General features: G+C 38.6%; 1 protein-coding gene across 2 annotated transcripts in view; it reads right to left on the bottom strand.

The window, feature by feature from the left end:
* The window catches only part of RAD18 (RAD18 E3 ubiquitin protein ligase), a 125,847-nt gene that overhangs the window by 23,173 nt on the left and 77,560 nt on the right, over positions 1-25,114 (bottom strand). The window contains exons 10-11 of one of the 2 annotated variants that reach the window (XM_065885616.1): positions 16,952-17,089; positions 12,077-12,251 (exon numbers count right to left, since the gene is read on the bottom strand). In XM_065885616.1, coding sequence (XP_065741688.1) covers positions 12,077-12,251; positions 16,952-17,089 — 313 coding nt within the window. The remainder of the gene's footprint in view (positions 1-12,076; positions 12,252-16,951; positions 17,090-25,114) is intronic. The other variant, XM_065885617.1, reaches the window with a different exon arrangement.

Below are 25,114 nucleotides of genomic sequence, written 5' to 3'. Positions count from 1 at the left end.
AAGAACTAAACTCTGAACCAGTCAAGATTATATCTGTTTTATGAATCAAGCCAAATATACAAAGAAGCACATCGAAACAAGAATTCCTATATGGTTTACAAAATGTCTGAAAAACTAAAAAGGGAAACACATTTTTAAAAACTTCAAACTTATGCAAATAGCAAGTATTACCGCGTCATGCCAACCCAAACTCTCACAACTACAGTCATCGTACCAAAACCTCCGGTGACAATCAGACATTGCTACAAGCTATGACAATGAAGGTATCATGTGACAAGTGTGGAACCTAGAAGGGACTGCCAATTTCAACAAGCATTTTAGATACACAAGTTAGCAACCACTATGGAATTGTAAAACTCTATCCTGATGCAGAAAATTGAAGGGCGCAAAGTAATTTTACAGAGGGTCTTTATATCATGGCAGTTCATGAATTTGGTGAAAACGAAGAAAAATATCTACCACCTAGGGTTGACTCAGAATGCTGAAAAATCATGAATTTATTATAAAACAAAACCAAAAAAAGCTACTATAAAGAAGCCCATCAGATTACCCAGTGAAAATGCATTAAAAAAAAAAAATCCCTAAAAGGTGCCAACGTGAAGTATGTGAGATTAGAAGAAAACCTCATTATTTAACAGCAAATGCCCTTTGCCGATGAGAACGGGAGAGAAGATACAAACTATCTGTACTTTCACAGTGTTCTGGGAGGATCACTACGCAAACCACTTTTACAAGTATATATTCACTAATGAAAACATGGTAACTGAAGACGATGAGGCCTATCGTAAATGGTGCATGTTTTCTCTTGATGAAACGTAAAGGCCGGGTTAGCTACATCCTCTGAGGTGGAATCAGTCTATAAAGTAAAAACATTAGCACGAGAAAGCAAAACTGATAAAACAAGTAAGACAACCGAGAGGAAAACAGAATTCTTCCTTCACGCTTCATTTATGGATTAAATTTTAACATAGTACAAAATAATGCACTTTATGGAATGTACTACCCAGGGCTTTATTAATTTATATGACTAAATGTAATACGTACTATTAAATGAAAGAAAAAAAAGAATTCAATAACTAAACTTACTACAACCTAGAAACTGTGCAATCTACCACTGAAGAAAATGTTTCAATGACTGGTTTTCCAGTATTCTATACATTCTTTGAATATTTTCATGCCACTATGTCTCCTTATTTTGATGTTGTAATGTACTTAAAAAAAACTTTAATTTTAGAATAGTTTTATATTTACGGAGAAGTTGCAAAGATAGTACAGAAAGTTCCCATATGCCCCACACCCAGTTTCTTCTATTGTTAACATCCTACATTAGGTCTGATACATTAGTTACAACCAATGAAGCAATATTAATACGTTATTATTACTAAGGTTCATACTTGATTTGTATTTCTTTAGTCTTTACTTAATGTCCTTTTTTGGTTCCAGTGTCCCATTCAGGACACCACATTACATTTAGTAGTCATATCTCCTTAGGTGCCTCCAGACAGTGTTGGTTTCTCAGACTTTCCTTGTTTTCGATGACCTTGACAGTTTTGAGGCATGCTGGTCAGGTCATTTTGCAGAATGACCCTCAACTGGAGTTTGTCTGATGTTTTTCACACAGTCTGACTGAGGTTACTGAGTTTGGAGGAGGAAGACCACAGAGGTAATGTGTCATTTCCAGGGCATCACACCAAGAGCACACACGCCATCAACAGAACACTGCTGTTGATGCTGACCTTGATCTCTTGGCTGAGGTATGTCTGTCAGGTTTTTGTTTTCTCTTCTTCTCCCCTTCTTTTCCCTTTCCTTTCCTCTCACCTTCCTCCCCCCCTTTTCTGTCTCTTTTTCTAGCATTTCCCTGCTTCCTGCCCCAGCCCTGGATTCAGCCATTTCTCCAAGAAGCACTGGTTCCTTCTTCTGGAAAATGTTATTAAATACCAAGATCAGGGTACTAGGTGTGCTCCTTGCAGCTGTGCTGCCCTTGCTTCTGGGCCCTGGCAGCTCACAGAAAAAGGAAACACATGTGTAAAATAACTAGCTCACTTACACACACAGATCTATAAATATTTCTGTATGTATCCATCTGACTCTATATTAAGCTAAACATGAGTTCATTTTAAGGTCTCCAATTCTAATCCACTACCACATGGATAGTTTTAGCCTTATTTGTCTGTAGTCTCCCCTCCAACAGTCAGAAACCTGACTCCCATTTGCCATCCACTTAAGACAAAGACACACAAGTAACATGAAGAAAAAAAATATTACGCTAAGCTACAGGTGAAAACGCTAAGCTACAGACGAGCAGAATTAGACAAAATCTTCTGAAATAAGTCAGGGAAAAACCCCAGCAAATACATATTAGAGAAATATTTAAGGTTCACACATCAGCGCAAATCAGACGACAGAGAAGTGTACTTCAAAATACCTTCTAATTCTTAATCATGAAGAAGCAATTCTGTGTAAAAAACAGTTAAAAATAATTGCTATGAAATGTGCCAAATAAAAGGTTAGCTTCCTCCCCCGCCTTTTGTCCAAGGAGGATTCAAAGGCACACAATATTGTCACCTTTTAATGAGGTACTTCTAAAGACTTTCCCCAGAAAGACCAGCTGGCTTCTTCTGCCACACCCTGGAGAGTCAGGTCCGAAGCGGAGAGGACATCCACAGACACCACAAGGCCCACTAACAGTGCTCTAACTGCCGCCGAGGAGAAACAAACCAGGATAATGAGGAAATATTCCCGACAATCAAAGAACTCCCACTTCCGTGCTTGTGATTTTTCTGCCTAAGACCCAGAGATTTTTATTTAGTATGTTGGTGAACTTCAGTTTGATAAAAAAAGATTACTTCATACTTCAGTTCATTATCTGTCACACAAGAGGAAAAAGTAAATCGTTTCTCATCAACAAACACATTTTCCTCCAGCAGTCTGTGGACCCATTTGTCTCAGAGCTTTCGAGATTATCTGTCCCTTTCTCTCCCTGGCATCTGCTCGTCTACCACTTATTCAACAGCCCCCAAATACCCTTACGTCTCCCCTTCCTGGCAGCGATGGGCAAGTGAGCTTGGCAAACAGGGGCACAGACAGGCAATGAGCTCTGGGACTCCCCCCACCCCCGCTCCTGCCTTCTCTTGGGCCCGAGATACAGACAGAAGTCTACAGTACCCCATTTGCATTAATAGAGTCTACAGAAAACCAAACCAGTTTCCTGTCTTCAGTTGGAATCACGGCCTGGGCAGATCCCACCGGTGCCCTGCCCCTATCCCCTTGCCCTCATCCCCTGACATACTTGATCTCCAAATGTAAGCGCCTTTGCCTGACGTGCTAGAGCCAGCTCTGTCGCCAGCATGAAAGGCTAGAAGCGCAGGGAGCAGCCCCCAACCAAACGACATACCCCTGCCCTTTGCCTTGGGTGGGACAACTCAAGTGTGTGTTTTAAACCAGCTCCCAGTTCCCAGGAGGGATAAACCCCCGTCGCTCACACAGACGTCTGGTTTGATAATATGCCCCTTAAATGCTATCTTCCCTTTCCTGTCGCACTTCCCCACTCCCTACAGTGTGGTTCTTTCACCTTCTAAATTAACCACTTCCACTCAAATCCTTGTCTCGGGGTCTGCTTCTCAGGAAGCCCAAACATTTCAAGCACTGCATGTTTACACTCTTTCAAGAATGTGAAGAGCGAGCCGGCTTGGCCATAAGCATTATCAGTCAGGAAAACTTGGGCTCTGACGTCAACTAGACCTCGGCTCAAGTCCTGGTACTGCCATCTACCATGTGTACAACCCTAAGCTGCTTATGTGACCCCTTAGACCTTTCATTTCCACTTCTCTAAAATGGGCTTGCCTGTGGACTAAGTGATATAACACAGAACACTCCTAGCACTCACATATTGTTGAGTCCAAAAACCTCCTACAAAACCCATCAGCTTTTCAACAGCAAGCATCAAGGGACATACCCCCAAGGACTCTTTGAGCTCCCCTCCTCAGGAATCCTCATCTTGCTGTACTCAGCAATTCTGAACTATTAGGTTTACCCAATCCTAACCAAGACCCGCACTGAAAGAACCGACTAAACCAAAATCGTAATCTGAACACACAAGTCAGCTCTGCCCCTCTGGCCGAGAGGCCACTTGGATGATAGAGGTACTGTTTCCCATTCCCTTCAACAAGCAACAAACTCAGCGTGGTCTTATCAACAGGCTGAGGGTGCCAGTACTCTACATTCCTCAGATGAGTGTCACAATGGCACTTTTTCTCTTACAATTTCCCCATCATTCTCCAATTGACTCAGAATTTAAGAAAAGCTGAAATTTAACTACTCCCTAAATTTTCGAACAAATTGTAATCAAGATTTCTTCACATATTTTTGTTTTTTGCTCTCTTGCTCTTAAGAAGTCTGGACAGATAGCTCTTGGAAAAATGACTGAAAAGGGAGGAAAAGTTGTACCAAAATATATGAAATGCACGGCCCACAGTTAATACGCCTCTTTGTCAGAGTTTCTGGTGCTCTGTGCCTGTCTGTATTGTAATTCCTACAATGATACTGCTACTGACCTAGCATCAAAAAAGAGGCAATGGCTTTGGCCAGGAAGTGTGAGAAGTTAAAATGCACTCGTTCACACCTCATCTGACCCAGGTTCTTTTATGACCAGCACTTGGCATCTGTAAGAAGCTTCACGCAGGTTACAGGTTACCAAGCAGTGAAGTTAAGTGGTCTCTGTGATACCCTTCATTCCTACTGAAATCAAAGTCCCTGCTTCGTTAGCCCACACTCTCTGACACACCAAAGCTGAGGTAACCATGTTGGGTCAGTCCTGAACAGACTGACTGAAATAAATATGGTTTCAGCGACTGAAAACAATACTCAGCATCCCATGTAGATCCCAGGCTACCACTTTTTTTAGCCAATAAATCGTAACTATAAATCTTTCCTTTAGAAAATCTTCTGGTATAAACAAGCTTCTCTGATTATGGAAAATGACCCTTTCCAAGAATTTTTTTAAATTTTAACAATTTCACACTTACCAAAAAAATGACTCTTAGGCCCTTCACCCAGATTTTCCAATTGCTAACATTTTGCCACATTTGCGTTCTCACTCTTTCTCTCTGTGTGTGTACACTCACACACATACACGTTATTTTTTTAAGCACTGAGAGTTTCAGCCATCATGTCCCTTTAACCCTTCAGCGTGCATTTCTTAAGAACAAGTACATTCACTTACACGGCCATAATAAAATGTTTAAAATCAGGAAATTGAATACTGATATAATATTACCTAATCTATGACATTACTCAATTTTTTCCAGTTACATAAAAAGTTTCTTTTTAACTTATATTGCCTAGAATTAAAGGGCATAAATATTTTTTTAAAATAATGATCTAAAGGTTCTTCCAAAGAACAGCATGACCACTATTCATCTCTACATGAAGATTAAAGCTTCCTCTCTAGGGTCATAATCAAAAGCATCTTTTCTTATAACTTAGCACTCAATAAAAATGGAGTTTTTTCTGCTTGCCAAAACTCAGGGAACAAAAGCCCTCTCTTCTTAAGAAGAACAATAAGTGAATTTACAGAAATTTGGACAAGTCTCTTGAACTCCCGGAAGTCATCTAGGGGGTGTACAAAAATCTAAAATTATTATCAATTTTTTTATCATCTGTCTTCAAATTGGCAAGAAAGAATCAATATAACATTAGTAATTAAAACTCTAAAAGAGGTACTTATTTACGAGTTAAGAAACAAATTAGCAACAAACAATTTCATCCTAGTAATTATTTGGATTAGATACACCTATTGGATCTTAAAGTAAGATTATTCTTAGTTGTCAATCTGGCATATTACATAAATTTAAATACTGCTCTAACACAAAGAAAACCAATAGTGTAATTCAATAAGATCTATAATCTGTATTACAGCATGACTACATGAATTAAAAAAACAACTCACAATTTATTTTCACTCACATTAGACCTAAAACAGCATGACTTGTCTCTTTAAAAGAGAAAAAAAAGCATAAAAATTTACAAAATAGTATGATGCTTCTGTATTAAAAATGTTCCTCTAAGTATCCACGTACCCATACTGCTGTCTTTAGAAGAATGTACATATGAAAGTGTTAACAGTTCTTTCTGGCTGATAAAATTTTACTGGACTCTTTTTGTTTACCTAAATTTTCTATTTTTCACAATAAGCATGCATAACATCTAAATTAAAAGTTGTTTTGAAAATCTAGGGCTTTACAGTGAAAGCAATAAAACTATCATAAAAAGAAAAAGTGAGAAAATTTTCTAAAAAAATGAACACTTCAATATACAAGGAATAAGCATAATTCTAGTAGGTTGATTCATGGTCTGCAATGGCCAAGCGGTAAAAGAACACAGATAATTTATCGACTATTAGCTTGTCAAAAATAACAGGATTACAGAATGTTAGGGTTGGAAAAGATCTGAACAAAGTCACTGAGTGTCATGTCTCATCACCCTTCCATGTGATGTCTGAATTATGGAAAATAAATGTTGGACCAGACAAATAAAGACCACTGATCTCTGAAATGCTTTGATTCCACTAAAGGCATTTGGTTGTGATGGGTCCCTTTTCACTTTGAATTCTTGTCCTGATTTCTAAGGTGTTAATTATCCTAATCAACTGCGTATCTCTCTTGACCATTTAGATTTTAGAGTCACTAAATCGCACTGGCATTAACCAATGGATCACTATACTTTGTGACAGCCTTCTGCCAGGTTACCACCAACTTTATGAGTGTTATGACCAACTTTATTAGTTTCCAACTAGGTGGTAAAATTATGCTTGAAGTGAGTTAGGGACCTTATTCATATTCAGATACTATATTTCAAAAATCTAAGGCAACATTAATGGTAAGAGGAACCATTATTTTTAATGTTTACATATCCAGAGTTCTTTTGAACATATGTAGACATAGGTTTTTATCTTATACCATTGTTGTACATATATTTTTTAAAAAACTGAAATAAGTTGGTTAAAGTATTCCTAAAACGTATTCAGATTCAGAGCCCTATGCTTCATCGTGGTTTTTTTTTGTTGTTTGTTTGTTTTTGGTTTTTTTTTTGCAGTACACGGGCCTCTCACTGTTGTGGCCTCTCCCATTGCGAAGCACAGGCTCTGGACGCGCAGGCTCAGCGGCCATGGCTCACGGGCCCAGCCGCTCCGCGGCATGTGGGATCTTCCCGGACCGGGGCACGAACCCGCATCCCCTGTATCGGCAGGCGGACTCTCAACCACTGTGCCATCAGGGAAGCCCTCTTCATCGTGTTTTGACTCAACGTCTACTGTGTCTGTTTCTTCCCTCACAAAGTCATCCTCTGTACCACCAAAAGCACTGGAGATAAAGCATTTCTCCAAATTACCTGACAATTGTCTCCAGGCATTTCATCTAAGGCACTGACACCCATTCTGCAAACTAAACTCATAATTTTGTTTTTCTCAATCACATAACCTGTGACTGGAAGATGAGCAGCTTCTGTTCAAAGACAGCAAGAAATGTCTGACAAATCGATACTTGACACCCAAACAATAGTCTTTGCAACAGATGAATCAGTCAGGCTCACTGTTATTACTTTGAAATTTTTCTCATCTATTCCAAGGGATGTGACCATTTCTCCTGCCTTCAGTAGATCATGTAACAAACAAGCAATCCTTTGCACATAGTTCACTAACAAAACATAACAAGTCTTCAGACACTTGTGGGCATCTTTAGGTCTTGTAAATCATTTGACTGTTTTGCAAGAAAATACAGAAATACAGTCATTCATCCAACAGTGAACACTACCTCGCTAACATCAAACTTTCACCCTGCTGTATTTTGTTACTTTCTTCGTACACAACTTTTTTCTCATTATTTTGTTGAAGACATTTTGAATGACAAACCAATGTAATGTTAACAATACATGTAACTCAACTGAAACTCACACACTGGCAAGTATATCACAACTACCACCTGGCTAGCAGCAACTGTAAAACACCATTGATCACTGTACCTATCACAATGTCAGACATTAAAATGTCAAACAGAAAATGTAGCCCTTAGAATCAAGAAATCCTTCACTTAATAACGGTCGTGTAGCCCTTAGAATCAAGAAATCCTTCACTTAATAATGGTCGTGTAGTGACCCAAGGCAGGAGATATTTTTTTAAATGAGTGACAGACTCAATTCTTAAGGACTTTGATGAGTAATAATAGGAAAGACAAGGATAGTCAAATAACTATAATACAAGGCAAGATTTGATTTAGACAAACTGCTATGGAATGCAGAGATGCTGCTACAGGAATTCACAGAGGAAGTCAAAATTACTTCCTGCATAGTGGGAAGACTAAGAGAAGAGATCGGAGGAAGGGCCACGAAAAAGGGTCATCTGAGAGCAAACTTAAGACATGAGTGATGGAGCAAAGTCTCAGAGGAGGTGGATGAATTCATCTTAAGAAAGAATATGCCTTTAGAAATGTATTAAGAAATATATCTTTCTCTTACAATCAACAGGAAAGAAGTGGTCAGAAATTACAAGAAACCTTAAAATGGAAAGGAAGATCTGGAGACAGGTCAGATTAGCTGCCTTGGTGAACTGGGAGACAAGGTGTTCATTCAAAGTGAGGAAACAGACACAGGCAACTGGGTAGGAAATGCAATAAGGAGTAAATTAGGTGGTGAGCACCCAGCTGAGGCTGAATTAAATGAATTTTCAATGGAACTAATTAGCCCAGGCTCACAACTTTCTAAAGTTCAGAATGGAAGTAGGAAAAAAAATAATAAATTGTGGGATTTACTCTATGATATAATAGCTTAAGAATTAGAATGAAGGAATAGAGGACTATAAAAGCATTTATGAAATATCCAGTCCTAGAGACCCAAGTTTTGCAGTATTACTGAAGAAAATTCAATTGATTTGGTCTTTATAAAACGAGAATAATAATCATGTATTTATCAAAGACCCTCACATCTATTATCTCATTTCATCTTCCCAACAGATCTGAGACAGAAGATATTTATACATGCTTTTCATAGCTATGGAAACGGACTTCAAAAGATTGACTCCCAAATCACCCAGCAGATCCTGACCCGAAGCCACTCAAATGTAAGCCTGTACTTTCCTGCTGCACCACGGCTGCTCCCCCTGCACACTTCCTCCTCCACAGTCCACTCGGGAATCGGCTGCCCAGTGGTCCGCCCTGGTATCAAAGCAAATACCACTGTACTCCCACTCTCCCTTTAGCCTGAGTTTCTAGGTCTTATATAAGGAACAGACTCAACATTTTAAATGTAAAAAACCTTAGACTGACAAAATGACAGGGCAAATTAAAAGGAGGGTATAAAAGCGTACTTAATTAAATTAAAGTTTAACATATTTAATGTTTACAATGTGTGTAACACTTCTTTATACTTGAGATATGAGTACCAGACACTGACCGATTTCTCAAGGCAAGCCACGCAAATCCTCATATTCGGTCTCTAAAGCTAAGCTTCCAAAGTGTGCAAACAAAGTCAATGATTTTTGTCCTTGTTAAAACTACAATTAGAAACAACCCAAACGTCCATCAACTAATAAATGAATAAATAAAATGCATATCCATACAATGGAATATAATTTAGAAAGAAAGAGGAATATAGTACTGAAACATGATACAAAATGGATAAACCTTGCAGACAGTATACTAAGTAAAAGAAGCCAGTTACAAAAGACACATATTGTATGATCCTGTTTATATGAAATGTCCAAAACAGGCAAATCAATAGAGACAGAGTAGATCAGTAGTTGCCAGGAGCTAGCAGAGTTGGGAGGAACTGTGGAGTGACTGCTAATGGGGATGAGGTTCCTTTTCGGGGTGATGAAAATGCTCTAAAATTGTGGTGATGGTGGCACAACTTTGGCAACACAGCAAAAACCAATGAATTGTCACTTAAATGAGTGAATTGTATGGTATGTAAATTATATCTCAACAAAGCTGTTAAAAATTTGCAATTAGCAGGTAGTTCCACTGGTCATGGGTGTATTTGTGTGTGTGTGTGTGTGTGTGTGTGTGTGTGTGTGTGTGTAGACATATATACATGCATAACTAATTAAAGTGTGGAAGAATATAAGAGCCTACTTTAAAAGAAATTAAATGGTTTAATAACCCTCTCACAGTTCAGTGATGTCTATAAGTCTGTCTGAGGCGAAGACCTCCAACAAACTCATCCTGTTTCTCACACTCTCACCACAAGATAAAAATACATCTGGCTGCCATGTGCCTCCCCTTTCATTTTCCTCCATTCCACCCTCCACTCCAAATTTATAAGAATGTCCCATTTCATCCTGGCATTCCAGAACATTCGGGCATCTCGTGACTATGCTTAAAAACTCACTCTTATTTCCCTGAACTCTGTTTCTCCTCCGTTTCTACCCTGTACTCTGATAAGTTTTGTGTTTAAAAACACACGCTACCCAATGAACTTACAGGAATGGCCTGTTCCAGAGTAACTGTGTAGCAGAGCCACAGTCTTGCAGAAACTCAGGCTACCGTATGTTCTGCCTTTACCCAACTCGGGATAAAACTGACCCCGATCTGATCCTGAAAATGTTCGGGGCAAAATGAGAAGAGTTTCCCTTCCTAATACTTGATTCTGAATAACCTGAAGCTGTTTTCCAAGAACCCTAGGAACGCAGAGGGTCCTTGGGTATATTCTTCTCATAAAAAAATTTCTTCTTAATTTGATATTTTAGACTAGACATTATCATTCTAGAGTACTGTGAACAATTTTTAAATGAACAAATACCAAAGATTAAATAACATGTTGCTGTTAGCATTTAAAATTGGTACAATTCATTCAGAAGGCAACAACAACACCTACCAAGGTCAAAATGATGCTAAAGTTAAGGGAGTAATTCGTTAGAAACAAAAGACTTCCTATAGGGAGAGCTCTACCACAGCTTTAGGTGTGTAAGTATAAAAAACACTGGGGAAGATGTAGAAATACAATAGAAATTAAAAAGTTTGGTCAATTATGGTACAGAAACCCAACAGAATGCTGCAGCTACTAAAAAAAAGTTATAAAGATGAAGTAGAAACATGGGTAGCATTTATCATATAAAGTGAATGGCGAGAACACAAAATGGTAACTATAACACAACACTATGTCATCTTTCAAAAACACATCATCTTCTTAAATTGTCTTTTAAAAAATTTGGAAAAATGACTCACCTCCAAATCTCTCATTGTAAAAGGTTCCCCATCCATTCTATTTGCTCAATTAAATTTTTCTTTCTTTTGTCTTTCTGGCCACCTCTACTTTCTAGTATAGCTGTGTTTATCTCCTTCACTCATTCTTTTGATAAAAATTTCACTGCCAGTCAGGCTCTCTTTTCTAACTCTAGGAAAAATATCTATATAAAGGCTACATTTGCAGCAACATGGATGGACCGAGAGATTGTCATACTGAGTGAAGTAAGTCAGACAGAGAAAGACAAATACCGTATGATATTGCTTATATGTGGAATCTAAGAAAAGGGTACAAATGAACTTATCTACAAAAGAGAAATAGAGTTACAGATGCAGAAAATAAACTTATGGTTACCATGGGATAAGGGGGAGGGGGAAGGGATAAAGTTGGAAGACTGGGATTGACATACACACACTACTATATATAAAATAGATAACTAATAAGGACCTACTGTATAGCACAAAGAACTCTACCCAATACTCATAATGGCCTATATGGGAAAAGAATCTAAAAAAAGAGTGCATATATGTGTAACTGATTCACTTTGCTGTACAGCAGAAACTAACACAACACTGTAAATCAACTATACTCCAGTAAAAATTAAAAATAATTTTTAAAAAAAAGGAAGCCTACAGAGCAGAAGACAAAGTCCCCAGTGACTGCTGCACATACACCCCACATCCTGCCCTGATCCCTCTGTGAACCCTACAAAGCAGCAGGAGACAATGGAAGGAGATGAGGAATGGCACCAGGCCTCAAAGCTATTTTCTGGTTACCTGTGCTGGTCTCTTAGCATGCACAGAAAACAGAAACTTAAAATAATCAACTACTGCAAGTTTCTTACCTATTGCATGAATCTGACTCTGGTGAAGAAAGAGCTTCCTCTTGAATATCAGTACAACTGGAAGAATCATCTGGTCTGTCAGGCTCTAGTTTCCCTGGGGAGTCCAGCTTTGACTGAGGGAAGTGGTTTGTTACTGAGGGTATATCTGAGAATTTCATTTTATTATCTTCCTGTCCTAAAAAGGAAAAAAGAAATGAAAGAAAGAAAGAAAGAAAAGAAACATTTAAGAGTACCTTCAAATTTACAACCTCTGTGTATTTATTATTTCCACAACATTTAATATTCCTATTTGGTAAAATAGAAGTTTATGGAACACTGATTCCAAAACTCTAGTGACAGCCAGAGAGTAAGAATTAGCACTACACTGGTGCTATCTGGTTATACTGTCCACCCAATGTATTTCCAGATTAATTAATTCAAAAAAAAAATGTTCTTTAAAACCAGGAGCAGGGAGAACTTTATAATTCTAATGAGGTTTTTATTTACAGTATTACTAAAGAATTCCTGAATATTTCACAGATCAGAGAAAAGTGATAAACATAAGAAACATGACAAAAAGGATTAAATTCAATTAATAAGAGAACCACAATATTTGTCACTGACTGCTGAATGGTAGTGAATCCATCCTGACATTTTTCTAAATCTGTTACATAGAATCTAATATTCACTGGGGAAGAGAAAAACTAATCAGACATAACCAATATATCTGTTTGATCCAACACATGTCACATTTCTACACATCCCTTGTCATATTCTCACTTTCCGAGGTCTCTTACTGCAGATAAAGATAAAGGCCCAGGAAAGCTGGGGGGATGCAGACACAGTGTTTGCAGGCAGATGACATGCAGATGTGACCAAACATCTGTGAATATGAGTGCAGAAAATCATCTCTGTGCAGGATTCTTCAGTGTCCAGGCCCGTCCCTCACGATGTGTTTCAGGGCTCTGCTGGGACTTCACTTGTGCTGGCTTTAAGATTCAGGGACCGAGGACCGAGTGAGTTCTTGACATGCCTGACACGTGCTACTGGGATAGAGCCCCCTTTCATGGGTTTGCTCACAGAGAAGAAGAGCTTTCACACATCACTCATGCACTTGTGGAGGCAAGTGACCTTTAACAAAGGACACCAACGAGAACTGTCAAGGTTTTGTCATAAAGATAAAGTTTATGGAAAAAGAATAAGACAGATTCTTCAAACAAACAAACAAAAACCTTTCCAACTCCATATGGTCAGCATTTTTCCAGAAACATTATAAGTTTTTGTTACCCTCGTGAACAGCCTACATCACACAAGAGTACAATTTCTAAAAATAAGCTCCTGATGTTGTCTGGCTTTCGCTAAGCCTGCTCATTACCGAAACAAAACTGTACCCTCTAATGTTTACCTGGGAAAGGGAAACATGCAGTCAACTAAAAGGACCATCCAGGATCTCTAGGATATTCTCTTGTAAACAGACACCTAGGACCAGGTTGAGAGGAATCAATCACGCAGTAAACCTGGTGAACCCAGGCAACTCTATCTCTCGACTGGCTGGGATAATGCAATCAAGCCGGCAAACCACGGAGCAGGAATTCAACATAAAGCTACCTTTTATTTTTGCACCTGATTTATATTCTTCTCTTACTTCTTCCTCTCTTATATAAGCTTCTACAGGATAAATTCCCTCTTGCAGACAAATATCATTCAACAACTGGGGGCAATGGAAGTCAGTTATCCTTCATATCTGCCCGTGGATCTCAGGACGGAACTCCAAATAAAGCCGAAAACATGAGGCCCCGACATTAAACCTCCCTAAAGAAACGTAAAGTAACAAAAACAGATGAAGGTTTTACTTAACAGGACACATACCTTGTTCACTTATATTGGCACTTTAATGAGCAAGTTTACTCTAAAGAGCAAAAGTTACACTGGTTGTATGATGCTATAAAAAGCCCAACCTGGGCTTCCCTGGTGGCACAATGGTTGAGAGTCTGCCTGCCGATGCAGGGGACACGGGTTCGTGCCCCGGTCTGGGAAGATCCCACATGCCACGGAGCGGCTGGCCCCGTGAGCCATGGCCGCTGAGCCTGCACGTCCGGAGCCTGTGCTCCACAACGGGAGAGGCCACAACAGAGAGAGGCCCGCGTACCGCAAAAAAATAAAAAGCCCAACCTTTTGGTCTGTGCCAGTCTCTCTGCCTCTCTCTCTCACTCCCCACCCCTCCCAGACACACGCGTTCATGCACAGCTATCCACCAGCAGCACTCATCGCTGAACCCCAGACACAGCAATACTCATGTGCACATACACAAAGAATGCACCACCCGACTACAAGCAATCAATCATTTTCAAAAGAGATTCAGCCAATAAACAAAAATATTCTCTTAATCCGAGATATTAAGCCAGATTTTCTCAGGACCTCAACTACTCTCTGACAATGTCCTTTAACAACTGCATGAACAAATTTAACTTGCTCACAAAGACCATAAAGTATATACTTATACTCAGGCAGCAACCTACTACATGACACCAAAAGAACTGAGGACAAAAATAAAGAATGTAATAGCACTGAAAGAATAAAACACTTAGAAATAAATCTAACCAAGGAGGTGAAAGACTTGCATGCTGAAAACTACAAAACATTGTTGAAAGTAATTTTTAAAAAGACAAAAATGAATGACAGACATCCTGTGTTCATGCAACAGAAGACTTAATATTGTTAAGATGTCAACTAACGAAAGCAACTCATCAATGCAATCCCAATGGCACTTTTTGCAGAAATAGAAAAATCCATTGTAACATTCACATGGCCTCTCAAGGGAACCAAATGGCCAAAACAACCTTGAAAAGGAAGAATAAAGTTGGGGGACTCATACCCCAAGAGTTGGAGGACTCCAACTCTTAAATTTGTTACAAAGCTATGGTAATTAAAACAGTATAGCACTGGCGTAAGGATAGACATACAGACCAATTAAATAGAACACAGAGTACAGAAATAAACCCTCACATACATGGTCAACTGATTTTCAACAAGGATGTCAAAAGAATTCAACAGGGAAAGGACAGTCTTTTTAACAAAAGGTGCTCAGAAAACTGCATTATCTACATGCAAAAAGATGAAGATGGACCGTTACTTACACCATATACAAAAATTAACTCAAAGTGGACCACAGACCTAAACATAAGAGCTAAAACTATAAAACTCTTCGGAGAAAACACATAGGAAAACCTTCATGACACTGATTTTGCAACAACTTCATGGCTATAACAGCAAAAGCACAAGCAACAAAAGAAAAAAATTGATAAACTGGTTTTCATCAAAATAAAGCACTCTATGCATCAAAAGATACTATCCTGAAAACAAAAAGACAACCCAGAAAAAAGCTGAAAAATATTTGCAAACCATATATATAATGGATTAATATTCAAAACATTTAAAGAACTCTTAAAACTCAACAACAAAAAACCAAACAAGCCAATTTAAAAATGGGCAAAAGACTTGAACAGACATTTCTCCAAAGAAGAAAAACAAATGGCCACTAACCATATAAAAAGATGCTCAACATCATTAGTCATTAGAAAAATACAAATCAAAAAACCACAATGAGATACAAATTGACATCTACCAAGGTGTCTACAGTAAAAAAAAAAAAAAAAAAAAAAAAAGGAAAATAACGAGTGTTGACACACATATAGAGAAATTGGAATCCTCAAGCATTGCTGGTGGGAATGTAAAATGGTGCAGCCACTATGGAAAATAGTTTGGTGGTTTCTGAAAAGGTAAACAAAGAATTACTATGTGAACCAGAAATTCCTTTGCTAGGTACATATCCAAAAGAATGGAAAGCAGAGACTTGAACAGATACATGAACACCAATGCACACAGCAGCATTATTCACAACTACCAAAAGGTGAAAATAACCCATTACAGAAGAATGGATAAACAAAATGTGGTATATAGATACAATGGAATTCAGCCATAAAAAATAATGAAATTTTTTAAAAAAATTTTTAAAAAAATAATGAAATTTTGGTATATGCTACAACATGGGGACCTTGAAAACATTATGCTTAATGAAATAAGCTGACAAAGAAGGACAAATAATATATGATTCCACTTATATGAGGTACCTAGAATAAGCAAATTCATAGACACAGAAAGTAGACCAGAGATTATCAAGAAATGGTGGGGAAAGTGGAAGAGTTATTATTTAATGGGTACAGAGTTTTCAGTGGAAATGATGAAAAAGTTTTGGGTGTAATAGTGGTGATGGTGACACAACACCGTGAATGTACTTAATGCCACTGAATTGTACATTTATGAATGGTTAAAATGATAAATATGTTTTGTATATTTTTATCACAATAAAGACAAAATAATAAAGAATTTTCTTGTGCACTTTCCTCCATTATGATTGTTTTTTTGTTCACTGGCCCAAAGTCCTGGCAACATAAATATAATATCAATCTCAAATTTTAAAATGGGTTGAAATTGGAATGTGCTGTGTATTAGCCTTAGATATTTTAGCAGAACATTCCATCCAAAGTTATTACCAGTGACCTATAATAAAAATAATTTATTCTCTTTGTGGGTATGATACCTAAGGATCTGCAGCAATAAATCCTTTACCTCAAGCTTAAACAACTAAAAAACTTCTGATTTCTCATTAATGGAAAGGAAGACAGATTTTAGAAACTGTGTCTTCAGGACATCTCCACGATCATTCTTCCCAGAGTAATAAACCTAGTTTATATCCAACAACTGCTATATGTCTAAAAACACTTTTGCCCATTTTAAATACCAATTAAGTCCAAAGTAAATTCCTTTGGTTTTTCCCTTTTGATATTAAAAATTATAAAATTCCATATACTTCTGTTTTTAGTTGAAGTCTCTTACCCACGCATACAGATAATAGCTTTTCTATAGATTCATCTTCTTCTTTTGTCACTTTTTTTTTTGACATTCCAACAGTTTTCTTATATCCTTTTTTGGCTTGATCCACCAGACGCTGAAATTCATTCTGATGTTTTATACCTGAAATTCAAAAGATCTTCTCAGTAAATCAAGGACTATAAAAGTTACATGTCTACAACCGATGGACTGAACACCAAGAATAACACAAGCTTGCCCAAGAACAGCACCCTTTGGACACACTTACAACGGATTTAAAAGGCCTGGGGAGCTGAGGAAGCATCTTTTATATCTTCCCCGTTCCTCAGATACAGACTTGAAACATGATATTCCTAGTTCGCAACTGTAGTTTCTTCCCACATCCCACTCTTTTAAAAAGGCTTTTTTTTTTTTGCCGTACGCGGGCCTCTCACTGTTGTGGCCTCTCCCATTGCGGAGCACAGGCTCCGGACACGCAGGCTCAGCGGCCATGGCTCACGGGCCTAGTCGCTCCGCGGCACGTGGGATCTTCCTGGACCGGGGCAAGAACCCGTGTCCCCTGCATCGGCAGGCAGACTCTCAACCACTGCGCCACCAAGGAAGGCCTAAAAAGGCTTTTTGATAAGAGCATGAAAGATGCTGTTTTCTTAAATATAACCAAAAGACACCATTCTAACTTCCCAGACACAACCGAGTACTAAGAGGAAGAACATTAACTGAGTATAAAAGCAGAAACTTCTAGGAAAGTTGGATAAAAACATAGGATATCTACTTTAATTTCCCCTTTTTCCTTCACATTTCTTGCCTGTTTCCTATCAGAACCCCTTTAATAATCTAAGATCCCCACCACCACCAATCTACCTTATCTTAAGATATTATAATTAACCAATCTTAATTTACTACTACTTTAACACCTCTGAAGATAATTTAAGCCTGACCTCCAGGTCACCATTATTAGTGTACATTAATTTACTCAATAAAGAGTAGCCGTTCGTCATTCGACCATGGACTTGAACACATCTGTTTGTGATTCTGAACCACGGTTCAAACAGCTGAGGCTGTACTTACTTATCTAGCAACCTTAAACACTTAAGTCATGGTCCAAAATGATGTTGTAGATCCTATAAAAATACATTTTAGAAAGATTCATACTGCAAGAAGTTAACACAAAGTTTTGAGACCGTTTTCCTCCAGTAACCATCATATTCCCTGTAGTTATCCCCATGAATAACTGGGTTTAGGGGAAAATTTGTGCTTCGGTTGAAAACTATGCATTTTCTAGAGCCACCCTTCCAGGATTCCAGTCATCCACTGCCCTTGAGCTATGTTACAGTTCTGTAAATTGTAGATAACCGACCACAATGGAAAACAATTCTTGTCTATAGACAAGCAGAATCCTGTCTGGTGAAGGTTCGATTGACTTCCGTCCCCCTCTGGAAAAAGACAGTTTTCCCTCCATTTGCATATTCATTTCAATATTCCTGATCTATACATGTGACTGTTCTTTGGACATTAGGGACAGAATGCTCCTAATTCCAACATATTTATGTGCACGGTATGTGTATGAAAACTCCCAGTGAAACTAATGTGTTGGGTTAAAATTTACCAAAGTGTCTGGTAAATTTTAAATAAGAGACTGGTTAAAATTTCAGCAAAATATAAGCTGCCCATAAAGATTACTAGAAAAAATTAGCTCTTCAGAAATAGGTGAGATCTCATGTAGAATACAAGCTAGGTGATTTCTTTTAAGTCCTATTTAACTCTATACATTTGAGAACAACTACTTTGTACTTGTTCAGCTCCCCGGAATCAATGGGCTACCACCACAGCCATCCTTATGTAGTTTGTCTTAGGCAAGGGTAACACAGCACTATGGGGTCTACATAATTTAAGCAGATCAGCCTGGGCCATTCTGCTAGTAAGGCTTCTCCTGCTAGTAAGGCTCCTCCATTGTGGACTTATGGATTGTGGATTTAGAATGACTCAGGAAACTTGCTAAAGTAATCTCATAACAGCTAAGGAGGCTTAATGACTTTATCTTCTAAAGTAATAAAATCCCAGGTTTAGAAGAGATTTTCTTTTTAAATCTAATTACCCCTACAGCTAGGCTGGAAAGCAAAAAGTAAATGGCAACCACAGCTTTGGCTTTGGCCCAAGAAGTCCAATAACCCCTCAAGAAATGAACAATGCCAAGAGATTATCACTAATAAAATTGTTCCCACTCATTTCTCCACCTCATTTTAGGAGTTCTGCCATTTGGCAAGGAGAACTTTAGAGTTTAAAGTCTCAGTTCTGCTGGCTCAATGCCCTGAATTTACCTTTTAAAAGTTTTAAGTGGTTCAGACAGTGGTAGGAGCTGACAAATAAGGCCACATTGAACCAAGTCATACTCTTCAAGGTTTTTAATACTTGAATCATACCACCCTTTCTGCCTCACCAAGTTGAAATACCATAATCTTTTCTAGTGCCAAGTCAAGCCCTTCATGCCCTCACCACCTCACCTGCTCTTTTTTTAGAGCAGCGTTTACAGCCAGAGTATCTCTGGGTCTGCCCATGAACCCAGGGGTGCACCAAAACCAGGATCCCAAGAGTGGGACAGCCTCTAGCCTCTAAAGTGATGTCACTGAGATACATACTCATTTTCTTTAAATCACAGAGTGAGTCTGAAGTCAGTGTCTCCCAAAGTAAAATCTCATGTCTTTTTTTCCCCAACTACCTATGACACCCATGCAGCAAACGTGGATGAAGAACAGATTAACACTAAAGGCTACCATTCACTCAGGATTCATTCATTTAACCTGAACTGACTAGCCTCACTTTAAATTCATGACCGTAAGTCTCAAACAAGCACTCAGCACTATCGTACAACATTTCTACATTTCTCAAGTAAACTTTGCTTTACAATTCTCCAAAATGTCGACTTCATACTTTCTCCAAACCTCCAACACTCCCTTCTCAGTTGGGCTCACACTACTTTGAAACTACAGAAAACTTCTAACAGGAACTCTGTCGTCTTCCAACTACCACTACTTCATCTGTGCACACATGATCTATCTTCCTGGCAGTTAGCATGAAATGGTGATCCTTGCTGCAATTAAGGGCCAACTGCTAATTTATGCTCTGGATTCCATCACTAAGGCCTTCTCAGTGATACAGTATGTGCAATTATCCTTTACTCTATCATCTATTTCCCCCTCTCTTGTGAATCTTTCCCACTGCATACAAATAAGCCTAGGACGGGACCATGCTTTTGAAACACAGTGTGGGTTGTGAAAACAACTTAGTAGATCCAGACCAGCATTTTTTTCTTAAAACAATAATAAGAATAGATTGGGGTTTCCCTGGTGGTGCAGTGGTTGAGAGTCCGCCTGCCAACGCAGGGGACACGGGTTCGTGCCCCGGTCTGGGAAGATCCCACATGCCACGGAGTGGCTGGGCCCGTGAGCCATGGCTGCTGAGCCTGCGCGTCCGGAGCCTGTGTTCCGCAACAGGAGAGGCCACAGCAGTGAAAGGCCCGCGTACTGCAAAAAAAAAGAATAGAATAAAAAGTGCCAGAGTGCATTAAAAATGGAAAGAGGAAACAACCAAGATGTCCTTCGTTAGGTTAATGGATAATAAACTGTGGTACATCCAGAGAGTGGAGTGTCATTCAGCTCTAAAAAGAAGTAAACTATTGGGACTTCCCTAGGGGCTCAGTGGTTAAGAATCTGCCTGCCAATGCAGGGGTCATGGGTTTGAGCCCTGGTCCGGGAAGATTCCACATGCTGCGGAGCAACTAAGCCCGTGCACCACAACTACTGAGCCCGCGTGCCACAACTACCGAAGCCCACGCGCCTGGAGCCCATGCTCCGCAACGAGAAGCCACCGCAGTGAGAAGCCCACACACTGCAATGAAGAGCAGCCCCCGCTCACCGCAACTAGAGAAAGCCTGCACGCAGCAACAAAGACCCAATGCAGCCAAAAATAAATAAAATAAAATAAATAAATTTATAAAAAAAAATAAATAAAAATCTAGATGTGGACATATGCTTTCACTTCTGCTGGGTAAATATCTAGGAGTAGAATTACTGGTAGGTAGCTTTATGTTTCCATTTATAACAGACTACTAAACTGTTTATCTAAGTGGCTGTATCATATTACATTCTCACCAGCAATGTATAAGAGTTCCATTAGCTCCACATCCTGGCCAGCACTTGGGATTATCCATTCTTTCTTTCTTTTTTCTTTTTTGCCATTAAAATAACCATATCTTTTCATGTGGTTATTTGGTATTTGAGTATCTCCTTCTCTGAAGATGTTTAAATATCTGCACTTTTAAAAAATACATCCTAGGACTTACTGAATTTTAAGAGTTCTTTATATAATACAGATACTAGCACTTTGTCAAATATAAATTTTACAATATTTTCTCACAATCTGTGACTTGCTTTTTCATTTTCGTCTTTTTTTTTTTTTTTTTGCCGCACCATGCAGCATGTGGGATCTTAGTTTCCCTACCAGGAATCGAACCCACGCCCCCTGCAGTGGAAACATGGAGTCTTAACAACTGGACCGCCAGGGAAGTCCTTTCATATTTGTCTTCTGAAGTGTAAACGCTTTTGTTTTAATGAAATATAATTTATCACTTTTTTCTTTTTCTTTTATGATTCATACTACTTGTGAAAGATGATCATGTCAACTGTGAACAAGAAGTCTTATTTCTTCCTTTCAAATCTGAATATTACTTCTCTTTCTTGCCTTATCACACTGGCAAGGACCCACGATACAATGCTGAACAAAAGTGGTAAGAATAGACTTCTCTACCCTGTTCCTAGTCAGAAGAGAAGCATTCAATATTTTACCATTAAATATGATGTTAGTTGTAGGTTTTTCAGATATCCTATACCAGAGCAGTCCCCAACCTTTTTGCACCAGGGACTGATTTCATGGAAGACAAGTTTTCCACCGACCGGGGTTGGGGGATGGTTCAGGCGGTAATGGGAGCAATGGGGAGCAGCAGATGAAGCTTCACTCGCTCGCCCGCCGCTCACCCCCTGCTGTGCGGCCCGGTTCCTAACAGGCCGTGGACTGGTACCGGTCCACGGCCCAGGGGTTGGGGATCCCTGCTATACCAGATTAAAAAAATTCTCATTTATTGAGAGTTTTTATTACTAACGGGTGTTCAACTTTGACATATACTTATTCTGCATCTACTTATAAAATTATAGTGGTTTTTTTTCCAGTCTGTTAATACACTGAATTATATTGATTAATTTTCTAACATTAAACCAATCTTGCATTCTTAGGATAAATTCCACTTGGTTATAATGCATTATCCTTTTTATGTTGTGCTGGATTTGATTTACTAAAATATTGTTAAGAATTTTTGCATCTATGTTCATGAGGAATATTGGTCAGAACTTTTTATTATACTATCCTTGTCTGGTTTTAACTTTCATGGAAACTTTAGCTTCATAAAATGAGGTAGTAAGTATTCCTTCCTTTTCAATTTTTTAGAAAAACTTTTGTAGAATTGGTATTATTTCCTTCCTTATGTGTTTCATAGAATTCACACCAGCGATGCCAACTGGATCTGGAGTTTTCTTCCTGGGGATGCAAATTCAATTCATTTACTAGATATAGGGCTATTCAACCTTATCTATTTCTTCTTGAGTAAGGTTTGGTAATTTGTGTCTTTCAAGAAATTTGTCCGTTTCATGTATGTTTCCACACTGACTGGCATGAAGTTATTCATAATATTCCCTTACTGTTCTTTTAATATCAATAGGATACTTAGTAATTCTCCCTCTTTTATTGCTGATATTGGCAATTTGTGCTTTCTCTCTTTTTGTCCTAATCAGGCTTGCTAGAGGGTTCCCAATTTTGTTGACCTTTACAAACAGCTTGTGGTTTCATAGATTTTCTCTGTTATTTTTCTGTCTTCAATTTCACTGATTTCTGCTCTTCACTGTTACTTTCCATCTGCTTACTTAGGATGGAATTTGCCCTTCTTTTCCTAGTTTCTTAAGATGAAAGCATAGATAACAAATTTAAAACCTCTTCTCTTTTCTAATATAAGCTTTTAATGCTACACATTTCCTTCTAAGCATTGCCTTAGCTGCAACACACATTGCTATGATGTCCTTTCATTCAGTTCAATTTATTCCCTAATCTGCATTTACCTCAGCCAGAATATTTTTCAATTCAAGTATGTATGTCATCTAAGGAATTCCATTTGTTTTTTTTGTTTTTGTTTTTGTTTTTTGGCCACACTGTGCGCCTTCTGGGATCTAGTTGCCCAACCAGGGATCAAACCCGGGTCAGTGAAAGCGAGGACTCCTAACCACTGGACTGCCAGGGAACTCCCTTTTTGGTCTTTTTTTTAATACTGTCCATTTCTCAACTCAGCATGACCCTTCCTCATTCTTCCTTCTTCTAAAGAACATATTTGTAAATGTTGTTTAAACAGTTTTATCTACTAGTTTCATCGTCTCTGTCATTGCTGGGTCTGGTTCTATTAATTGATTTTTCTCTTTTCTAGGATGTTATTTTTTTTGCTTCTTTGAATTCCTGGTAATTTCAATAGGATATTGTTAATTTGATATTGTTGTACCTATTTAGTGATTATTTTGAGGTTCCCCCACCTGGGACCTTAAAGCTGCCTGCAAGCTGCTGGACCTGTAGAGCTCACCATCTTACTTGTTTTCTTTCTCTCAGGGGAAACAGTCCTGTGCTACCTTTTTCCAATATCTGAAAATCTACTGATTTATATATTTCATCTGGTTTTCTAGCTTTTAAGGGAGAAAAGTAAATACAGTCTGTGATTCCATCTGGGCTAGGAGTAGAAATCTCCATTTACTTTGATTTTTCTGTGCTGGGAAAGTTATCTGTTTACCAAAATATGCCATTTATGATTTATGTTAATATAATGAATTTACTGTTGTTTTTAAATAAGTTAATAAATATTTTTGAAATTTCTCGGTTTTAATTTTTCTTAGACCCATGTGTTATTTGGAAGTGTATTATTTAGTTTCCAAATATTGGTGATCTTCCAGAGGGCTTTGTGAACAGACTTTGTGCACTGAATGAACTCACAAGGTGACCTTCTGCAGATCCCCGGGGTTCTCTCTTCAGTGCAACTTTCTCTTCTCCGCACTCTGTCTTGCAAACTTCAGCTCCTTCAGTTTCTCTGGTCTTTCTTTCCCCTTAACTCAGAGCCCTCCCAGCTCTGCCTAGGATCTCCCTGCCCGACCCAGAGCCTAGAAACTCTATTACAGGGCTCATATAATAAATTTTTCCATCTCTCAGAGATTCCTGTCCTTTGTTACCTAATGTCTAACGTCTTGAAAACTATTTCATATGTTTTGCCCATTTACAGTGGTTGTTTGTTGTTTTTTGGGGGGGGCGGGGGGGTTGTTGTATATCAGGTCCCAATTATTCTGTCTTGGCCAGAAGCAGAAGTCCCCCAAGCTTTAATCTGTAATATGATACATATCAACAACTATAACCCACATAAATGAAAGCTCTTTGGTGCCCTAGACAAATTTTAAGAGTGTACAGAGGCTTAGAGAACTGAGAGTTGTTGCTCTAAAAGTTGGGGTGCCCCAGGGCTTAGCCTTAGGCTCTGTTCCCCACAGAACTCTTCTCCCAGCTAATTGTATCTAAGTATACAATTTTAAAGCACATGTCTTTTTAGTTAGATAGATTCATCCATTCATGCTTAATTCTCTTTTCCACTTGGATATCCACTAAAACCCAAAACTTAACACAGACAAAATAGGAATTTTGATTCCATTTCCCCATCCACAATCCTCACCCTGGTATCCATCTCAGTAAATGGCATCATCACTTCTCCAGGTGCTTGAACCAAAAGTGCAGGGGTCATTCTTGATTCCTCTTTTATTCACCCCCTATATTAAATTCATCAGCAAGTACTACTGGTTCTACTTTGAAAGTTTACCTTGAATTGTGTATTTTACTTCTGCTACCACTCTAGAAATGCCACATCCCTGACCTAATTTACTAAAATGGCCTCACTTCATTCAGGTCTCTTCTCAAACATCACATCACCCTTCTTAAAGGAGCCCTTCCGGTCGAGCAGCTCCATCACTTTCTATCCCTACCTTAAGTCTCTTCATAGCATGTATCACTATCTGACACATCTTACTCGTTTGTTTACTGTCTGACTAT

This window comes from Phocoena phocoena, chromosome 10 (assembly GCF_963924675.1).
Source record: "Phocoena phocoena chromosome 10, mPhoPho1.1, whole genome shotgun sequence".
Classification (NCBI taxonomy): Eukaryota; Metazoa; Chordata; class Mammalia; order Artiodactyla; family Phocoenidae; genus Phocoena; species Phocoena phocoena.
This window is presented reverse-complemented; position numbering and strand designations above follow the sequence as displayed.